The sequence below is a fragment of the Eurypyga helias genome, unplaced genomic scaffold (assembly GCF_000690775.1).
Source record: "Eurypyga helias isolate BGI_N326 unplaced genomic scaffold, ASM69077v1 scaffold28377, whole genome shotgun sequence".
Classification (NCBI taxonomy): domain Eukaryota; kingdom Metazoa; phylum Chordata; class Aves; order Eurypygiformes; family Eurypygidae; genus Eurypyga; species Eurypyga helias.
In genome coordinates, this window is record NW_010264069.1 from 39,669 (window position 1) to 58,107 (window position 18,439).

At 43.3% G+C, this 18,439-nt stretch overlaps 1 protein-coding gene across 1 annotated transcript in view; it reads left to right on the forward strand.

The window, feature by feature from the left end:
- Positions 1 to 14,396, forward strand: part of LOC104513057 (ras-related protein Rab-3B-like) — a 44,308-nt gene extending 29,912 nt beyond the window's left edge. Inside the window, exons 2-4 of the mRNA XM_010156285.1 lie at positions 3,424 to 3,542; positions 10,198 to 10,322; positions 13,947 to 14,396. Of these exons, the coding sequence (XP_010154587.1) occupies positions 3,424 to 3,542; positions 10,198 to 10,322; positions 13,947 to 14,134 (432 nt within the window). The 3' untranslated portion in view covers positions 14,135 to 14,396. The remainder of the gene's footprint in view (positions 1 to 3,423; positions 3,543 to 10,197; positions 10,323 to 13,946) is intronic.
- Positions 14,397 to 18,439: the final 4,043 nt, after the last annotated feature.

Here is an 18,439-nt window from a genome sequence, read left to right on the forward strand (position 1 = left end):
AAACTGAGGTCAGATTTTGCAGTTTATTTTATTTACGTCGCAGTGTCTGTGAGGGTCGGGGGTGTTCACTGAAGCTAGCATAAAACATCCTGCGAGTCAAGAAAACGAAGCCAGTTTATAGCTGTCTAAGAAGCTAACGTAACCTGAGGGAAAAATAAAATCACTTCAGGGTGATATTACAAAGACTCAAATAGATGTGGAGAAAGGCAGTTAAAGACCTTTAAGGGGAGATGACATCCTTGGTACCTGTACAGTAAAACACAGCGAGGCATCCGTCAGTGACTCACATCAGAGATGAATCACATCTCTGCGTTGTACCACATTGCTCCAGGGCAAGGTTATGAACAAACTTTACATACTGTGAAATACAGGATGCCATCCCCCCACTCCTCACCCCCTTTGATAACCTGAAAAGGCAGGCACCTAAGTATAGACTAATGAATATGCAAATTGCCATCCTAATGAGGGAAGTTGTCCGCCAGAGAACAGGTGAAGACTAAGCAAACGCATGTCGCCCTTTGGGCTTCTGTACTTCCTGCGGCCACATCCCTGTCTCTCGCTAACATTTATATGTTTAATTATATTACATATTACTATATTACATATAGTTTATATGTATATCAGGGCCCACCCCCCCCACACAAGGGGTTCATGGACACAATACTGAAATTCACAATCCAGAATTACTAAATTTCAGAGCTTTAATTTGCCTTTAACACAGATGAACTCAGTGGGCCGAGTCCAGTTCCACACTGAGCCGAGGCACTGAGATGGTACCATGGCAGGTTTTGGAAGCCACCCTCAGAAGTCCCTTGGGGGCTGCTTCCCAGGACAGCCTGCGTGTACATCCTCAGAGCTAACTCCTTGCTCCGAGCCATTGTCAAATTTAATTTCTTTCCGAATAATTCTGCATGTAGCTGGACAATGTGTCTTGCAGTTGCTTACTGCCTGGTCGCAGCCTCATGCCCTAGGCTAAAATGAGCACTAGTTAAGATCAGAAAACAGAAGATGAGGTTTGGGAGATAGAAGAACCTGGGAATGCATGTGTAAAACAATAACGCTGTGAGCATGAGAAATGAAGAAGCCTGACTTCCTATGGAGTTATTTCTTTTTGTTGGTTGCAGGATCTGAGAATTTATTAATACCGATTTAGGTCTTTCTCCTAATGAGGCATCAAGAAAGCCTCTCTCCTGTGCATCCTTTTGTGTTGGAAAAAGATAAGCATTGCACTTCAGCTTTTTTCCCCAGCTAAGGTATGCTTAGGATCTCTCTTCTGCACCTATTTTCAATTATTTTCATGACATTTGTAAGAACATACCTTTGAGAGCATTTCCCCTCGGTCAAAATCGACCAGAAGTCAGTCAAGTTATACAGAGCATATACATGTGTACATGTGGAAGCTAATGATTTGCTAAGCCTCACGTCCTCGGGACATCAGGCTAAAATAAAGCAACTGTCGTGTCTCTGAATAAACAGAACAGTGCTGTTGCTGCTGAGACCTTTCCCACTTGAAGTACAGTCAGGATCTAGTTGGCAGGGCTGGTTTAGCTGTTCAGCAGCTAAGTGAGGATGTGGTGTCAGTGAATATGAGAGTGCTCTGAGATGGAGTATCAATGGCAGGAGAGGAAATAGTCACTCGGGCTGCGAGGTGTAGTACACCTCATCCTGCTACTTGCTGTCAGGAGGGAACAGGAGGACTCTCAGTCAGCGCACAATGACTCGCCGTGATCAGGCAATGGACTACCCTGTCTTGAAATAAATGTACAGGGTTCAGGGGAAAAATCCCTTCTTTTTCAGAAGTGTGGTGGAGAAACAGCAAGATGCCTGCTGCATGATCTCTCCACTGGGAAACTGTGTGCTACAGCGGTGGATAGTCTCATGGTAATGCAACAGGAAGAGCCCTTTAAGCAAGCTGCAGGGAGCTTATTTACAAGTGCTTTCCTCCTACAGAGACCCTCTGTGATATTCTGGTGTGGAACAACAGGCGATCATTGATGTTTTCCCCTTTCATAGACTGGCTAGCATGTGTTTTGGTTTTGCACGCTCTCTCTTGCATGCAGCAAAACCAAAGCTGCATGAATAGGAATGAGGGACAAGAGGATTTAAAAGCTGAGAAGTTTCCCACCCACTGCACCTTGTGTGTTTTTTGGGGTGGTGGTGATGTGCTGTGCTGATCAGAAACTGGCTCTATACTCCTGCAAGAGTCCTCTGCATGGATTTATTTTACTCTTCCAACTAGCTATATGATTAATAAGTTCTTTAGGGTCTTTTTCTCTAGCAAAGAGAAACTTCAATCATATTTTAAACCAGTGGCAGGAAATGTTTTCTTAAGTATAGGTTTTGGAGGACTCCAGGACCATTCATTTCAGAACTGCTAACCCATAAGAGTAACTGGCAGTGAACACCGTATGCTGAACATGAGCTTTGGGGTAAAGCCTTTTGCCTCCCTGCACCTGTTTCGCAGAATTGCCGTTTGCCCAAGAGATGGATGAAATGTGTTTGTTCAAATGATAGGCGCCTCCTGAATGGGAGAAGTGTTGAACGCATGACTTCACTCCTTGGTTCAGAAGGCAGGTCCAGAGGGAATGGATCAGCGGCAGAACTGTTGATCTGAGGTAGAAATATTCCTCAGTTTAAGAACCTGCACCCGAAATGTGAGGAATAAATGCTATTGGCATCCAGCAGATGGTAGTTGATGTATTTTCCAGCTGTCACAAGGCTTTTGAAATTCTTCTGTTGTATATGGCCGAGTTCCACCTTTGTGCTGTCAGGCTGAACATAGAAATGACAGCTGCAGGTAGAGGTGTTCTACAGTGCTCTGCAGGTAAAGAGAATTAAGCTGAACCGACAGAAGAGGATTAGTAAATCTCAAATTACTATGTGTACCTTGGACATCGTGATTGGGATATTCCATGTTAAATTCACTCTGTAGAATTATTTTCATTGCATCAAGTCTTTAATTGTTGTCTCTAACCTCGGGTAAGAACCGAGTCACCTACAGCATCTACCTCAAAGACATCTTCCTGACTGTGACACTGAATTGCAACACGTAAAGGTCTTTTGGCTGGTAGAGTCCTGGACTGTTTTCTATTGCTTCTGCTTTGAAGTGTCAGCTTTCAGTGAACTCTGCTAACATTTTATTATTGCATTGAGGCTGAGGCAGAGAAGAGCAATTAAAGGGTTGACATCTTTGATTTTTTTTTAATAGTACGTCTGTCAAAATGCATTTAACAAATCACAGTTGATTCAAAAGCCCAATTAATGCTAAAATGTAAGTAGAATTCATTTCAGTTGGGAGCAAATGAGAATTTTAAAATGTACAATAACAATAAATGGTTGCCTTATTTTAGATACAGGACTTAACTACAACTCTTGTTTCTGAGAAATGAAGTCTTAAAGTCTAAATATTCCTTTCTGCTTCAGGATACAGCTGGACAAGAAAGGTACAGGACCATCACTACAGCCTACTACCGAGGAGCCATGGGCTTCATCCTCATGTATGATATCACCAGTGAAGACTCCTTCAATGCAGTGCAGGACTGGTATGAAATGTTGTTGTTGTTGGATTTGTTTGGTTTTTTGGCCAATTCTCTCCTTGCAATTGCTTGTTGAGAACATTAGACATCCCACCCTCTGGAGTGTTTTGCATCACTGTATTTTTTCCTCTTCATCTAAATTCTGGGATAAATTATTTGCTTTTAAACTCTCCTTAGAAAAAGTTCTACAATTTCAGTTTAATGAAAAAGTTATAATTTAGTTATAGTCAAAATTGTTGATTTTAAAAGTTCTAATTTATTATAAAGAAATTAATCCTTTAATGCATTATTTGACCTTATGAGATTTCTGGCTATGCTGTTAAAACAATCCAGTTTAACAGTGGTTGTTCAAGTCAAATCTCATTTAAAAAATCGAATAAGACTAAATCTTACCAAAACACCTTTAAAAAGTCTTTTTTTTTTTTTAACCTACAAGTGTAGACACATGGTACAGTATTCACCTCGCCTAACTTGAGATAAATAAAAATCTAACTCTAGCTGTTTAAAATATGTGAAGTTTAAATTAGTTTGAGTTGTAATAGGTGGAGGAAGAGGAAGGTCTAGGGCAGAAAGTAACCATACCCCTTGGAAGGGGCCCATCTATTACCACTGACTACAGAAAGCACCTGAACGACTCTGTAAGGCAGTGCTCAGTGTGGAATAGTGGGATGGGGGAGAAGGATTTTCTGGACTTTCCGATGACAAAAAGCCAGGAAATGGTTTTGACTGACAAGAAAACTTTCACCCCATCTCCGGTATCGTGACACCATGCTGCAGGAGGTGAATTCCAATGCCTTCCCTCCTCTGTGCTTCAGTATCTAATGATAGAGGGTTAAATTTTTTCCTTGCTAGAAACACAAACCCAAAAGCTTTGCCAAAACCAGGTTCTTGCAGTGGCACACCCTCCCCCAAGCTCAGATGAAGCTGAGGCACACCCTCCACCAAGCTCAGATGAAGCTCCAAGTGCCTGCACAGGGATTTTTTTCCATAGGAGTGCAGGCCTGTGAGCTAGGGCAATATTCTTCACCAAACTTCAGTACTTTCAGCTTGGTTCCCTGAAGAAACAAGGTATATATGACCAGTTCATCTGCTTGTCTGCTGGCTCCTCTCTGGTAATTTTTACTTAGCAGTCTTAACTTAGCCCCAGAATATGAAATCTCAGCCTACGAGCTGCCACTATAAGCTACTGTTTTAAAGTTTGCACAGGCAAAGTTTAACCTGGAGCTTTGAACTGGAAGTGGTCTAACATTTGTTCCATTCAAAGGCAGTGGTGGAAGAGGGAAAGGGGTTTCATGAACATCTCTGCTAAGAGCACCGTATCAGCCAAAGGACAGAGGGGAACCATCACTGTTGGTATTTTACTCTGCATGTCAGGAATAAGATTCTGAGCCCAAATGATGTAGTGGGGCAGATAAAATCAGCCTGTGTCACCCATTTCCTTCCTTCCTGAAGCCTGTCCACGGGAGAGGAGGTGAGGGCTGCAGCAAAGCCAGCATGGCTGTGCCAGCAGAGTCCTCTAGTGGTGATGCAGCTAAGAGATGGCTTTTTCCCAGTCTTCAAAATCGATTTCTAAACTTCCGAAGGGACAAGAAATGGAAACAAACGCTTTTGTCTGGTGCTGCTGTATCAGCCTCTGCCATTCGCTAGCACAGCAAGTAGGTAGGATATTTTTAGGTTTTTTTCATCATGCTGGGTGATAGAGTTATGCTTCAAAAATCCATTACATCGATCTGGTCTTCAGTCAGGAACTGTATTCTCCCTGGAAAATTAAGGTGTCTACTACGTGAGCTCTTGTAGCTCAGAGCCTTTATCTCCTTGAGCCTAGTCCCTTCTCCAGGTCAAGTGCAGCAGCATGTCTGATGGTAAAACAGAGCCCTAGCAGTCCTGCAGATGCCTTCCTGCTCTGCCCAAGAGGGAGGACCTGGGTAAGAGTGAGAAGCAGGAGGTTTGGGACGTGAGATGGACAAGTGCCTGAACCACCTCTTCTCCACTGAAGAACCTTCAGTAGTGTTGCTCCAAGGTTCCCAGGAAGTGGCAGTTGCAAGCTGCCTTTTACCTTGCAAGGAAGGTGTCTGGCCCTGTACATGAGCTGCCTCTCTGCTTGCAGAGGCTTAGGTAAGGCTACAACAAACCACACTAGTTCTAAGACCATACATGAACCCTCACTGAAATTAAATGGGGCATCCTCCTAGAATATGCGCAAAAGCTAGCAGCAAAGCTCATCCCAGGTCTTCTTAGACCAGAAATGAAAGTAATTGGTCCTACACATTCTTTCTCAAAGTGTCCTGCTATCCTAGTCTGGCTAGTGATGTGTTTTTCAGTGTATAGCCACAGTACAGAAAAAATTCTGTTGAGTTGAATATTTAGTTATAAAGGCAGCATGATGCAGCAGATCGACTGAACTTTTAGACATTGAGAAGAAATCAGCAGTACTCTGTGAATTAAATCCAGTAAGGAACTTGTTAACCTTCCCAGTGATTTCTTAAATAGCATGTGTGGATGGAATTGGAGTGTGTCTCTGGCATAAAAAGATGAGTAAGCCTCCTGCCATGTTATCATGGGACTGGGTTCATAAAGCAAATACCAGCAAGCTTAGGAGGATACCTCAAGAAAATCATCAACAAATAAAATAGGAAGTCCCTTCCACTACCTTTTGGCTGCTGTCCATCCTAGTCCATTCTCATTAGCGGGTAAGAATTTCCCACCTGAATGTAATTCCTCAGTCCTAAAATTGTACCCATTCACAAAACCTTGGAATGGGTCGAGTTGTGTACTGTAGTCATCTGTGTGTTTTACCCTAGGACATTCTCCAGCCCTAAAGCTGGTTCCTTCTTGCTGGTGCCCTGCCTGCTGCAGTTTAGTGATTCAGGGTTTTTAAGATGCTGTGTAAGCAGGCTGTCAACATGAGCCTCAGCCCATCTCACTGCTTTCTCTTGTACCATCTCTTCCTGCAGAGTTCCCTACAGAAAACAAGCCAAAAGCATGAAAAAACAGCTGAACCAGAGACCTAGTCCTCCAAGTAAGCTCTCAGTCGCAAACTCTTGCCTTCTGTTGAGCTCACAGGGGTGCAGAGAGATGTCAGAATTCATCTTTCCAATGATGGGAAGGTAGCCTTGTGCAAAGTCATCTCTCCATCAGAGACGTCTTTTCCCTCCTAGACCTCTCCAGCACCTTCAAGCTCATATCCTCCCTAGAGCTGGGAAATTGCCATAGCAGGTTGTGCTCACTAGCCTAGTTATTCTCCAAGCCTTTTCATGAAGATCCAACATCCCCTCTAAAACAGCCCCCACCTATGTGTGGTGCAAGTTACCGCTCCTCTCTGGCTCATTGACATGTGGCTGTTTTAACAGCCTCTTGACCTGCCTGCAAGGGAAATGAGAGTTCTCTCTTCCAGTCTGCCATATGTTTCCTTCCTTGGGTGATCTTTTTACCACACCTGTCTTATGGGTGGATGTCCTGAAGAGGATTCTGGCTTGCTTTGTGTCACTTCAGAACTAACTCACCTAAACCAAGGAAAGGCACTCTTCCTCCTGAATGAGGACGGTCATGGCTGTATATCAGGTATTTAGACAAGCTCTCGAGGTAGTATATGAGGGTGAGGTACAGTCTTTCTTTCATTCACAGGAATCACCCCAATTAATGATACTGATGTTAAAGCAGCTAAGAAAGAGTAAGACACACAATTTAAATGTACTTGGGAATATCTAGGACATGACCTGTTCTCTTGTTCCTTCACTGGGAAAGGTACAGCAGGTTGTCTGAGAAGCCTTAAAAGGCTAATCCTGAGTGATTTTCCTTACTGTCGTGTGGCAGGAGTACGGCCAGGTTATTTTAGAAGAAAAACTATAACATGGCAAAAGCAAAGATGAATTTTACCTGGCATTTGAATATAACTAACTATTTTGTTTGAATAATAAGATCTCTTTCCTGTAGGGAGAGGGAAAGGGTTAAATGAGCTTTCTTGGCTTTCAGCTCAGTTTCTAGATCTTTTTAGCAGGCTCCTTTGACAGTTATTACTTGACATTGCCTTGATAGTTTTGTGTGTAGAGAAATAAATGGTTTATACCTCATTTGAAACTGCACTGAAACTAGAATATACTCAGCATTTGATGCTGTGAAGTAAATAGAAAATTTCATGGAAACTGTGCTTTGGCCAATCTAGACAATTACATAGAAGGGAAGAAAAATTGGTCAAATTTAATTTAGATTTAAGTGACAGCTGGCTTCACAAATCATCAGCTTTATTTGTCTTCAAGGCTGATCTCCAAATTAGGCTGTTGATATATCCATGAAACTGTGAACCTGAGACTATTTTTCTTCTAAGTGTGAAGCATAAACCCCATGCTTTATTGTTAATTTGGCACAAATAAGTCACAGCATTGTTACTGTGTCACAGAAATATGTTTTTCCAGCGTGTATATTGAGCTGCCCTGATAGATGTTGAAACATCTCAATAGCTCAAGCCTTCTTATTTAGTTATTTACCTTTCCAAAAGCTTCAGGAAATTTGCTGTTTCTTTGTGCAGAGGGATCAGGGTTTCTTTCAGATATTCTTCTTCCTAACTTTGTGTGTTTGTTGGGTTGGGTTTGGGTTGGTTTTTTTTTTTCCTAAGTGTAAATGGCAAGAGAGGATTTTCACTAACTTGTACAAAACAAGAAGGGTGAGTTTCTGGGGCAGATCCTTCCTGCTTTGTTCTTTTTCATTTTCTAAGTAATTCTGTTCAAGTAGCTAAGATTTGGCAGTGTGTCCCCATGCGAGACCCCCCCAGGGGCTGAAATGAATCCAGAGAGAAGAAGGGGAGCCAGAAGAGAAGCAATCTAACACAGGGAAATTTCATCTTCCAGGGCTTTTGGTTGATTTCTGAGGTCATCCCTTTCTGCGGTGAGCCTTGAGAAACCCCAGCATGCCGCATAAACTCATCACAGACTCCTATTAGCTCTCACAGGGCTTGTCTGCGTGGAGGCACTCAGAAGGGTGAAAGTGGAGGAGCTAAAATTGGGATTGGAGTGAGTGCCTTTCCAGGAGGACACTGGGAAGAGTAAGGAGTTCCACTGCACGAAGTCCTTGATTATTTTTGCCTGTTGCAGTATGGGTCTGGGCTTGTGCAGTGGGCTTGGCTTAGGTTTATGTTTTCCAGTGCAGTCCAAACATGCTGCTCTTTAAAGGCAAGTTACACAGTGAAATCACACCCTTTTTCATAGATATCTGTGGAGTAACATGGCTGGCTGTTTTCCATGGAAAAGGCAAGTAAGCAACCCAAACTAATTAAAATTATCATTAGTAGATCAGAGCTGGAGGCTGCTGCTAATTCAACAGAGAAGGAACCAAGTGCTTCATTGTTAAGGGAGTTCAAGCAGACGAAACAGAACTGGGAATCTGAGGGGACTTCTGGCTCTACTGGGAAATGTCAGGTTTTCCTGAAACTGCAGTGTCCTGTATGGAGAGGTGAGGAGTAGGGACAAAGAATGGGAGGGTGTGTAGGGACTGGATGAGGGAAGGAGAGTATCGCTTCTGGCAGAGCAGCCTAATTACCTTTGGGAAGGAGGGAGTCTTAAAAAAAGATAGAGCTAACTTGGTGAAGATAAAATGGATGAAAATGGATGAATACTGTTCTGCTGCTGGCACGGTGACACCTCACCGGGGCTGGTGGGAAAGGACTGACCCCTCAGGATAAACAGGAAAAAAAATCTTCTGTTTTGTCATAGAAAAACAATAAAGAGGCCAAATGTAAGGTCAGACTCCTGGGGGCCACAGCTAGCTCCACTCCAGTTTCAACACATGAGTCACAGAGAGCGTTAGAGGCTTTAAGTTCATTGCAGGGCTCCTGCTAAGCTCCCTCGCACTTGATCCCCCTGTCATTGAAGTTGGCATTTGTCTGATACTTGCTGTCTGTCATTGCCTCTGCTGTTTCCTGCCTTAGGTATTGCTTAATCCTGCTGGGTTCAAATACTAGCTCACAAAGCCTTACCTTGATCCCATGTCTTCCCAATTTGGAAAATTTCTGTTTCTCTTTAGCAACTGTTTCCAAGTTTCTATGCAATTTTCAGTCTCCATGACCAGTTTTCCTGTTCAAGCAAAGGTGACTTGACGCTTCCATCTGTTTGACTCTCAAAACAAAATTTCTTACAGTGTTACTAAAACTCTGCAGCAAATGTGCTAAAGCAAATGAGCATCTTCTTTGTCTGCTCTGAATTAGTGTTGTCATGTGTTTTACAAGTTGTAAATCTAGCATGAAGTGTGAATCTATCGTATGGCTTTCTCTATAGGGACAATGTCCTTAAAAGATGTAATTGATTGCCATTCCTCAGACAGATTACAGCAGAAGGAGAATAAGCTTTAGAATAATGCTTTTTTGCCCCTAGAGTTTGAAAATTATTCAGATCAGCCTGTCGTGTGGATCTCATGATCTTTGAAACACTTGCGAAGTCTTAACACGAAACTTTACTGTCCCACAGAGTTACGGAGTGGTAAAATGGAGTGGGGCTGTAGGTTACACAGACTGCGTTCTTGCTTTGTGTGTAAGCTTGGTCATTGGCCTTTTAATCAACATACAGTCTGGAGATGCTGAAGTTGTCATTAAGTTGACATTAGCGGTTGTTGTTTTCATACTTAATATATGATTGTACTTTGATGGAAGGTAACTGTCTTTTTTGACCTGCAGGGCCACACAAATCAAGACTTACTCCTGGGACAATGCGCAAGTGATCCTGGTTGGAAACAAGTGTGACATGGAGGATGAGAGAATTGTTCCTGTGGAGAAGGGAAAACATCTGGCGGATCAGCTAGGTACAGTCAAAGCGTTTCCTTCTACTCTTTTTCTTCTGCTCCTTTATACCGCCTTCCTTTTAATTTGTATGATCAAAAGTCCTTCTAGCAGTGAGACTTTAATAATGGTGTCACAACTAAGAAGTGTCATGCAGTCTAGGTCCATATTTTACTTGTTTAGTGCTGAATACTACCTTCTTGTAGTGTTGCTGTATCTGTAAAGCTAATATCTGAGGATGAAAGGAAGATAAAGTTTGTCTGGAGAGAGAAGCTTTTATTAGCTCAGTAGAATGAAAAGAGGAAAAGTTTTCATGAACACAATTCTGTCTCCAGGTCTCTAAGTAACATACAGTCATTTTCAGAATGCAAACATTGATTTTTGTAGCAGAAATATGTTTTTTTGTAGCTAAACAATGAAGAAAAAAAAAAAAGGTTTATACATCAGAACTGTAGAGTTGAGTAAAATGTATTTTAAAAATGTAGCAGGCTTCTCTATCCAAGTAGATATCCAATTATGTTATTGATATGGGATAGAAAAAGCAAAACAGTTCCATAGAGAGGAAGCTGGGATTCCAATGAAAATTTTCAAATGAACAGAAAAGTAAACTGATCCTAATTTCTCATTTATTTATCATTCTTCATTATATATTATAACATTTATGAACTTTTTATGTGGAACCAGGACTTCTGTGTTAAGATTTAACTATACTGTCATTGTCTTTTAAGGAATTCATAGTGGCAAGTAAATCCTGTTAAAATTGAATTCCATTAACTGTAGACCCTTAGAGTGGGCATACTGTAAATATTTATTTAGCTTGTAAGAGCAGATATTCTTACCAGACCCAAAGGAATCATCATCCTCCTCCTCAATTTATAAAATCCTATGTTGTCTTCAATTCTGAAGCAGTAATTGGAAGGCCATAATATATTGTTAAACTGGGGATACTGGAGTTCCAGTACACACTGCGTACATTGTTGTAGTTTAAAGTGAGACCTTGATCAAATTGCCAGTTATGGTTACATTTAGATAATGAGTATTTATTAGCTGCGGGATTTGTTGGTGGTGGTTTGGTTTGGTTTTTTAATGAAGCAAAGGTATAGAAACCCTGCTCAAAGATGAGTATAAAGTAGGGCTTTGTGACAGGGACCTGTGTGATATAAACAAAAAGGTGGTCACAGTTCCAAAGAATTCAGAGCAATCAGATTATTTTTTCATGTTTCACGTGCAAAAAAATAAGCATGTCCATGAAGGCCTGCAGGTTTAGAGCCTTAAGTGTAAATTCTACATATGCTAAGCACAAAGGGGTCCCATTCATGACTGGAGCCTTGAGGCACTGCCTTCATAAACAAATAATGAGCAAATATCAAACTAAACCATCTGATTTCCCATCACTATTGTAATAATCATTCTCTACACATTGGACTGGCAAAGCAAACACAGACATGGTTCCTTTGGAAAACCAGTTATGGGCTCTTTCTTACATCTCAGCATTTAATTTGGTTTTGAAAATATGAATGTGAATAAACTCGGTTCCTGGCTTACACAAAACTGTTGTGAATGCATGTGCGCCCACATGTTTTGCAAGAGTAATTACACTGTTAGTAGCTGAAGATTTGTCCAGAAGAATGTAACAGCAAATAAGGAGTTTTACTGGAACTCCCACTCCTATTTGGACTTAGAGTGGTTTTTCTCCCCCCAAAATTCATCTGTTTGTTTAAATACAAACGTGGTATCTAGAATCTGAATTCTTTATGTATGGGACACTTCAGAACACACAGAGCACAGTTACCATAGCGACTGACTCCATCAGTAGGAAACTGTTCGGCTGAAGAATCCCCAGTTCTGCCCCGGCCTGTCCTTGTGCTTGTCCAGCTCACCCTGGGGACACATACCCCAGTGCAGAGCAGAACAAAAGCTAACCCAGCCTTTGGAGAGTGCTCTCCTTTTCTGTAGCCTCCCAACATACTAAAGCTCTTGCTAAAAAGGCTGAAAAACATACCTGATTTTATAAGTCCGTTTTTCCTTATATGAACTGTGCTAATGTGTACAGCATTATCTGAAATTACTTTGTGTGTTAGGAATCCCCTTAATTGACTGTCGACGGCTTAAACTGCTAGCTTTATGGCTCACATAAAGGTTACCCTTCAGCGTGTTTATTGAACTTGGTGCAGTGACATTAACATCAGTGAAATAATTTCCTATTCAGATCAAGACATTGTTATTGAGCTGCATGTGAACTAAACCAAAACAGCTTCAGCCACAGCAAAAGCTTAAACCAGCGTTGGACTGACAAATATCCAAGTGCAGATCTCTGATTTCTTGTGCCTTTTATATACATTCGTAATCATCATCAAAGACAGCAAGTGGGGCAGATGGAACCCTCGTCTCACGCAGGACAGCCATATTTATTTAGTAACGAGGCAAGCATCATCCCAGGATTTGTGAAAAGTGTTGGAATAGGGGTAGATACCTACTTCTTATCTCACACGTCAAGGTGACTCAGACTACCAGCAGTGGCAGACTGATCAGTTAAGAGGACTTATCTTTCCCTCCATTTGTGGCAGAATCAAAGAAAACTGATGCAATGCAGAATATCCCCAAAAGGAAGCACAACAGAACGTAGCTTACTGTGAAATAAACTCTCTGCGGTGCTTGAGCTCTTGCTGTTGGTAGTATAATAACCTGGTAGACAAGAAGCGACAGCCGCTCTAGGTGATGGTTGGCCTTTGAGGCCCCTGGGGTTAGAAAGATAAAGAAATGCTTCACAGTCCAGCGCGTTGCGGCCAGCTGAGGAAGAGTTCAGGCTCATCTGGGAGAAGGCCGGCTCTTGTGCAGGGCGTCAGCGGGAGGCAATGGGAATTGCTGTCTGCGTGCCATCCCTGTCTCGGTGTAACGCCAGCCTTCCGGGGATTTTATCTTTAATCGGAAAGGGTCAGTGTGAGAATCCGTGCTCATCACTGCAGCTAGACTGGACACTGAAATTATTGTAGGAGGCGCACAACATTATCTGTAATTCAGCAGTGCTGAATGGCCCTTGTCAGGACGGGCGCTCTGTTGTGACACGAGCTGTGCAACTATTAATCACCCTGAAAAGCTTTCCGTCTGAACAGCGGGGAAAAAAAGACCAAACTCATGGGGCATTTTGCTCACAAGCACAGAGGTTGGTCAGCAGAAGGAATACAACCACGATATTGCTCCTCTTTCTGGTCCTTGCTCTGGCCAGGCTGCAGCACTGGTCCGGAGAGTAGGCCGGCCGCTGTCGCGCCGGGTGCAGGGAGTCCCGGAGGGGGCCTCCACGCCATACCATGATCATGTCATGGCATCAGCAGCTGCAGCCCAGGGCATCTCCATGATGGAAGAGGGAGATCCAACTCCCTTGCCCTGGATTTATTGAGATCTGTATCGTCTGCAGACGTGTTCACCAGGGCTGCGGTAAGGCCCCATTTATGCCTTTGACACTTACTGATGCTTGATAGATTGTAGAAGTATTTCTGCTCAGTGTTCTGAGATTGTGGGAATCAACTGAGCTTAAGAATTGTCTTGTGTCTTCACCTTAAGGTGAATTCTGAAAAAACAGTATTTTAAAACCCATCTCCATTATCATCAGTTTCCTTTTTTTTGTGTTTTTTTTCTTTTTCTCACAGGTTTTGACTATTTTGAAGCAAGTGCCAAAGAAAACATCAACGTAAGGCAGGTGTTTGAGCGTCTGGTGGATATAATCTGTGAAAAGATGTCGGAGAGTATAGAATCAGACCCTTCCAGGGGCACTTCTGGAAGGAGCATGCGACTCACAGACAACCCACCCCCTTCGCAGCAGAACTGCTCGTGCTAGTGACCTTTCTCGCTGAGAAATGTCGTTCTCCTTTCCTGACTAAATTTAATCTTTTCATTTGTGGTGGTGCATTATCCTGTAGTCCAAAGGCAGAAGTCTCTGTTGTAGGAAACCGGTATGTTTGTTTAATGTGCTAAAGTGTTAATATTGTATATTTCCTCATCCAATAATTTAAAAAAAAAAAAAGACTAAATATTGTAAGTGCACCGAGTGATAATGTGAGTTGCACTGAAGAAAAAGAATTGTATAGTGTTGCAAATGTTATTTCCACAGACAACGTTGCATTTTTAATTATGGAGTACTCTACTGCAGGAAGAGGTTTTTCATCAAGAACAGCAGGAAACATAAAAACCCATTAGAAAGGACCAAGTTTAAAAGAACATAGGGACAAAAATCTCTTATAAAGCAAGAATTTAAAAAAAAATATTTACAAAACAAAAAATCTATCCCCAGATACTGAGTCACTGTTGCTGTCCTCAGGTTTTCTGTAGGACAGAGCAGAAAGCAATGTATTTCTGTCTGACAGTTTGAGGTCCTCCAGAGAGCCAGGTACATGGGGGGTGGATTTTGTGTCAGGCCTCTGAACAGAGAAATGGAGAAATCAAAGCTGCTGGGCAGGAGAGGACGAGAAGGCCTTGCAGCCGTACCTGCGTTTCTCTCTGCTCTTGGCTGGTGCTGGGTGAAAGAATGAGAGCCCTTCCGGGGTTGCCCTTTCCACAGTCACCAGAAGCAGCCTGCAGAGTGCTGGGGTGCTCCCGTGTCGGTCACCTTGCTGCCCTGGTCATTTGTCTCTAGAAGCCCAAGAGCCAACTGACCTGCAGCTTCTTCCCTGTACCCTGTAGTTTTACTTCTCCGGGTCTGGATCTACTCTGATTGACTGCCTGATGGTGGATTTGTTGCAGGACAGAGGGAAGGAGGAATTGGCTGTTGCATGCTTAGTTGGAGGCAAAACCTGACATGTAGGACCTGGAGCAGCACTGTCTCAGAAAGATACAAACACCAGGAGCCAAAATTGAGAGTGTTGGCAAGTATTAGTGCCAATGTTACTAGATATTCTTTCTGCATTTTGTTATTATTTTTTAAAATTTTGTGCTAGATGAGTGAGTGTGTAGGGATAGTTTTTCTGGTTTCAGATTCAACCACCAAGTATAATTAAAAAAAAAAAAAAGGAATGTTGGTTAATAAAACATAATGGCAAATAAAAAATGGCAAAGGCGTCCCGTTAGTCACTCTAAGGATGTTTGTTGCACCATTCTTTGAAGGGAGCAACAATTTTTCATACTTAATGTCTAAAATATTCTTGTCTGAAATCCATGTGTAGAACTCTGTGCATTAGCCACCTGCAGAGCTTGGATTTCTCTGAAAGGTACGGAGGGAGTGCTTTTGCCAACCTGTGAAATTAGACACTGTATGCCTTTATGATCACACGCTTGTTTGCGTGTCCCAGCTCCAACCAGCGATTGCAAATTGCGGCTGTAAATTAGGTGGATACGGAGAATTTGCTGTCTCAGGGTGAAAATTCTGAAAGTTTTATGGCTTTACCTGAGGCTTATGAACTCCACTGACTGAGGAGGCTTCCTGATGCCAGAGACTGGAGTCGAGTATCTGCCCACTGCACTGTAATTTGCTGGATCGTGACCCTAGCGAATGCTGTTGTGCTGTTGTGATTTCGTTCTGTCTCAAAGTGTAATAGTCCTAAGAAAAAAGCACAATATCCTGGAGAAAAAATGCAACCACACTGCCGTGGTTTGAGCTCACTGTGCTAAAGGCTTGATCCCTTCGTTTGTCTGTTGCTTTCAGAAATGTTTACTGTGACATATTTTGGGTGTGCGTGCCCTATTACTGAAACTGCGATTCGTGCAGTGCTAGGAATGTGGTTGTTGTATCTAAGCCCCTGAAACTGCAAAATAAAGAGCAATGGAGTCATCGGGTGTGGCCCGAGAACTTGTGTGAGCTGCATGACTGGCATGTTAGGCAATCGCCTGTGCGTAGAAAGGGTTCATTTTAATGCTTTTAAAATACGTCAAACTGCACTGATCTTTCTTGACAGGGTGATGATCCTTGAGCCCACAATCGGGACTCACCGTGCATGTTTAAAACAGGGCACAGAAAAGGATTATTTGACCACTAAATGTGCAGTGCAGTCTTTGAGTCGTAGCGGAAGCAGGTTTTAGGGCAACTTGTGTAACTCGCAAAAAGAAATAAGACTTCCACAGCAGGGTGCGATGATTTTTGAGCTGTGCAGGTATAATGGAGTACCTCTGTGCACATAATGAGTCTTCAGCTCAGCAACTCGATGGGAAAAGAAAATGGATTCAGCAGAAATGGAATTTCAGTTTTTTCGTTTAATTTTTTTACTAGGAAAAAAGACCTTTCCCTTTTCTACCCAATATCTGAGTGTTTTTCAATGTCTTCCAGTCAAGCCAGATGTGTTTGTTGAAGAAGAATACAAGTACATTCCAGGCCCTTCAAGCTAGGTTGGGCAGAATTGTTTACAGCACAAGCCAGCAAGGAGCTACACGGCAGTAAGGTCTGAAGAACTGGGAAACACAGTTAGGAATTCTACCCTGCCCTATATTGCACACATGGAGAAACCTGGAATCAAATCATCACAGGCAACTGACACATCTCTCCATTAGTGTATGTTTTATGTATCTCGTCATCTTACATTGGCATTAAAAGTGGTGAATGAATACAGCTTGATCCCCAACTGAATGAATACAGCTTGCGTATTCACGAATTGGATAATGCTGAGTCCGGCTGAACTGCAAAGACCAGGCCGTATCAAGAATAAACAGTCTTTCCTGTTAAATAGTCCTGGGTACAGTCTTTAAGCCTTTGCCTTAGGCGTGTGCAGCTGACTTCGGTACCCCAGTAGTCATTGTTACTTGTATGAACTGGAAAGAGGTAACGGCAGAAGGTGAGACAGTGATCTGTAAGGGCAGGGGAAACAACAGACTTGCACTACAGACAAACCCTAAATTCTTGTCGCAGTCTTTCGCAGAGCCTTCTGTTTGACTGGCAGTGGCCTAGGATAGTGCTGATGAAACAGTAGTTACAAGATAAAAAAAGGGATGAAAGGGATGTGAATGTGGAAGGAGAGGTGACTGCTTTTCACAAGCTTCTGCCTGTGGCTTGTAGAATACAGCACTGGGCATGTGGCTCTCCAGTAAAAGGCATACAGGGGGCTCTGGGTTAGGGATGCGTCCTGGCTTCCATCTTGTGGAGAAATAAAGCAATATAATATTGAGGAGACATCCAGTCTGAATTATGTTCCCTTTAGCTGACAGCCCCCCTCACCTGTAATCACCTCTGACCCCTTAACTTTGCTCTCATCACCTCTTGTAGTCAACATAGACTTACAGACAGGAACTAACAGCGCTGATGTTACAGGAATAGCAGAAGCCGCAGACAGGAACTAACAGCTCTGATGTTACAGGAATAGCAGAAGCCTGGACAAACGTGAAACATCCCGTGCCAAAGGAACGTCATGGATGCGACGGCAAGCTTCCTAACAGCTCCCAAAGCGTCACAAGAAGCAGCATTTCAGCAGTGTATGCCACTTGGCAGCACCAGCATCAAAGGACGCAAAACAGGAGGAAAAGCATCGTTCCTCTTGTCAGGACTTGCAATTGCTCCATCGGCTCTGCAGTTTCCGTGGGGAAAACGCCTATTTACCAATTGGGAAATGCTGAGACCCACTGAACTGCGAAGACCAGGCCGTATGACGCATAAACACAGTCCGTCCTGTTCAAGAGCCGTGGGTACAGTCTGTCAGCTCGTCAGGGCAAGAAAAAATCTAAAAATCCAGCCAATAGTGGGCACATACGGGATCACTCACAAGGCCAGTGGTACTACTGGTTCATATAAAACGGCAAAATTAATCCTCGCTCATTGAGTGCTGGAAAACACCAGCTGAAAGCTACTTTTGCTGCCGAAAGTCAGGCGTTCAGAACCCTGAGGACAGTCGCGTTTCTTTACACCGATTCAACGTGGCGAGCGGCCGGCTTTCCCAGTGACCGCCGAGGGAGGCTGGTGGCAGGGATCCCGCTTCTCCGTGCCACGTTTCGCCGGTCTCGGCGGTGCCCGCGGGGGTGCAGGGCCCGGCTCGGCCCAACGGCCGGTCTCAGCGGTGCCCGCGGGGGTGCAGGGCCGGGGTGGGTCGGGGATGAGGGGACGCGCCGCCCCACCAACGGGAGGTGCCGGCCACCGCCCCGCCCTGCGCTGAGGGGACTGTGTCACGCCTCCTAACGTAGCTCGCGTGAGCTGATTCGTCCTGGCAGGAGTGAGCGACAACTACTTGGG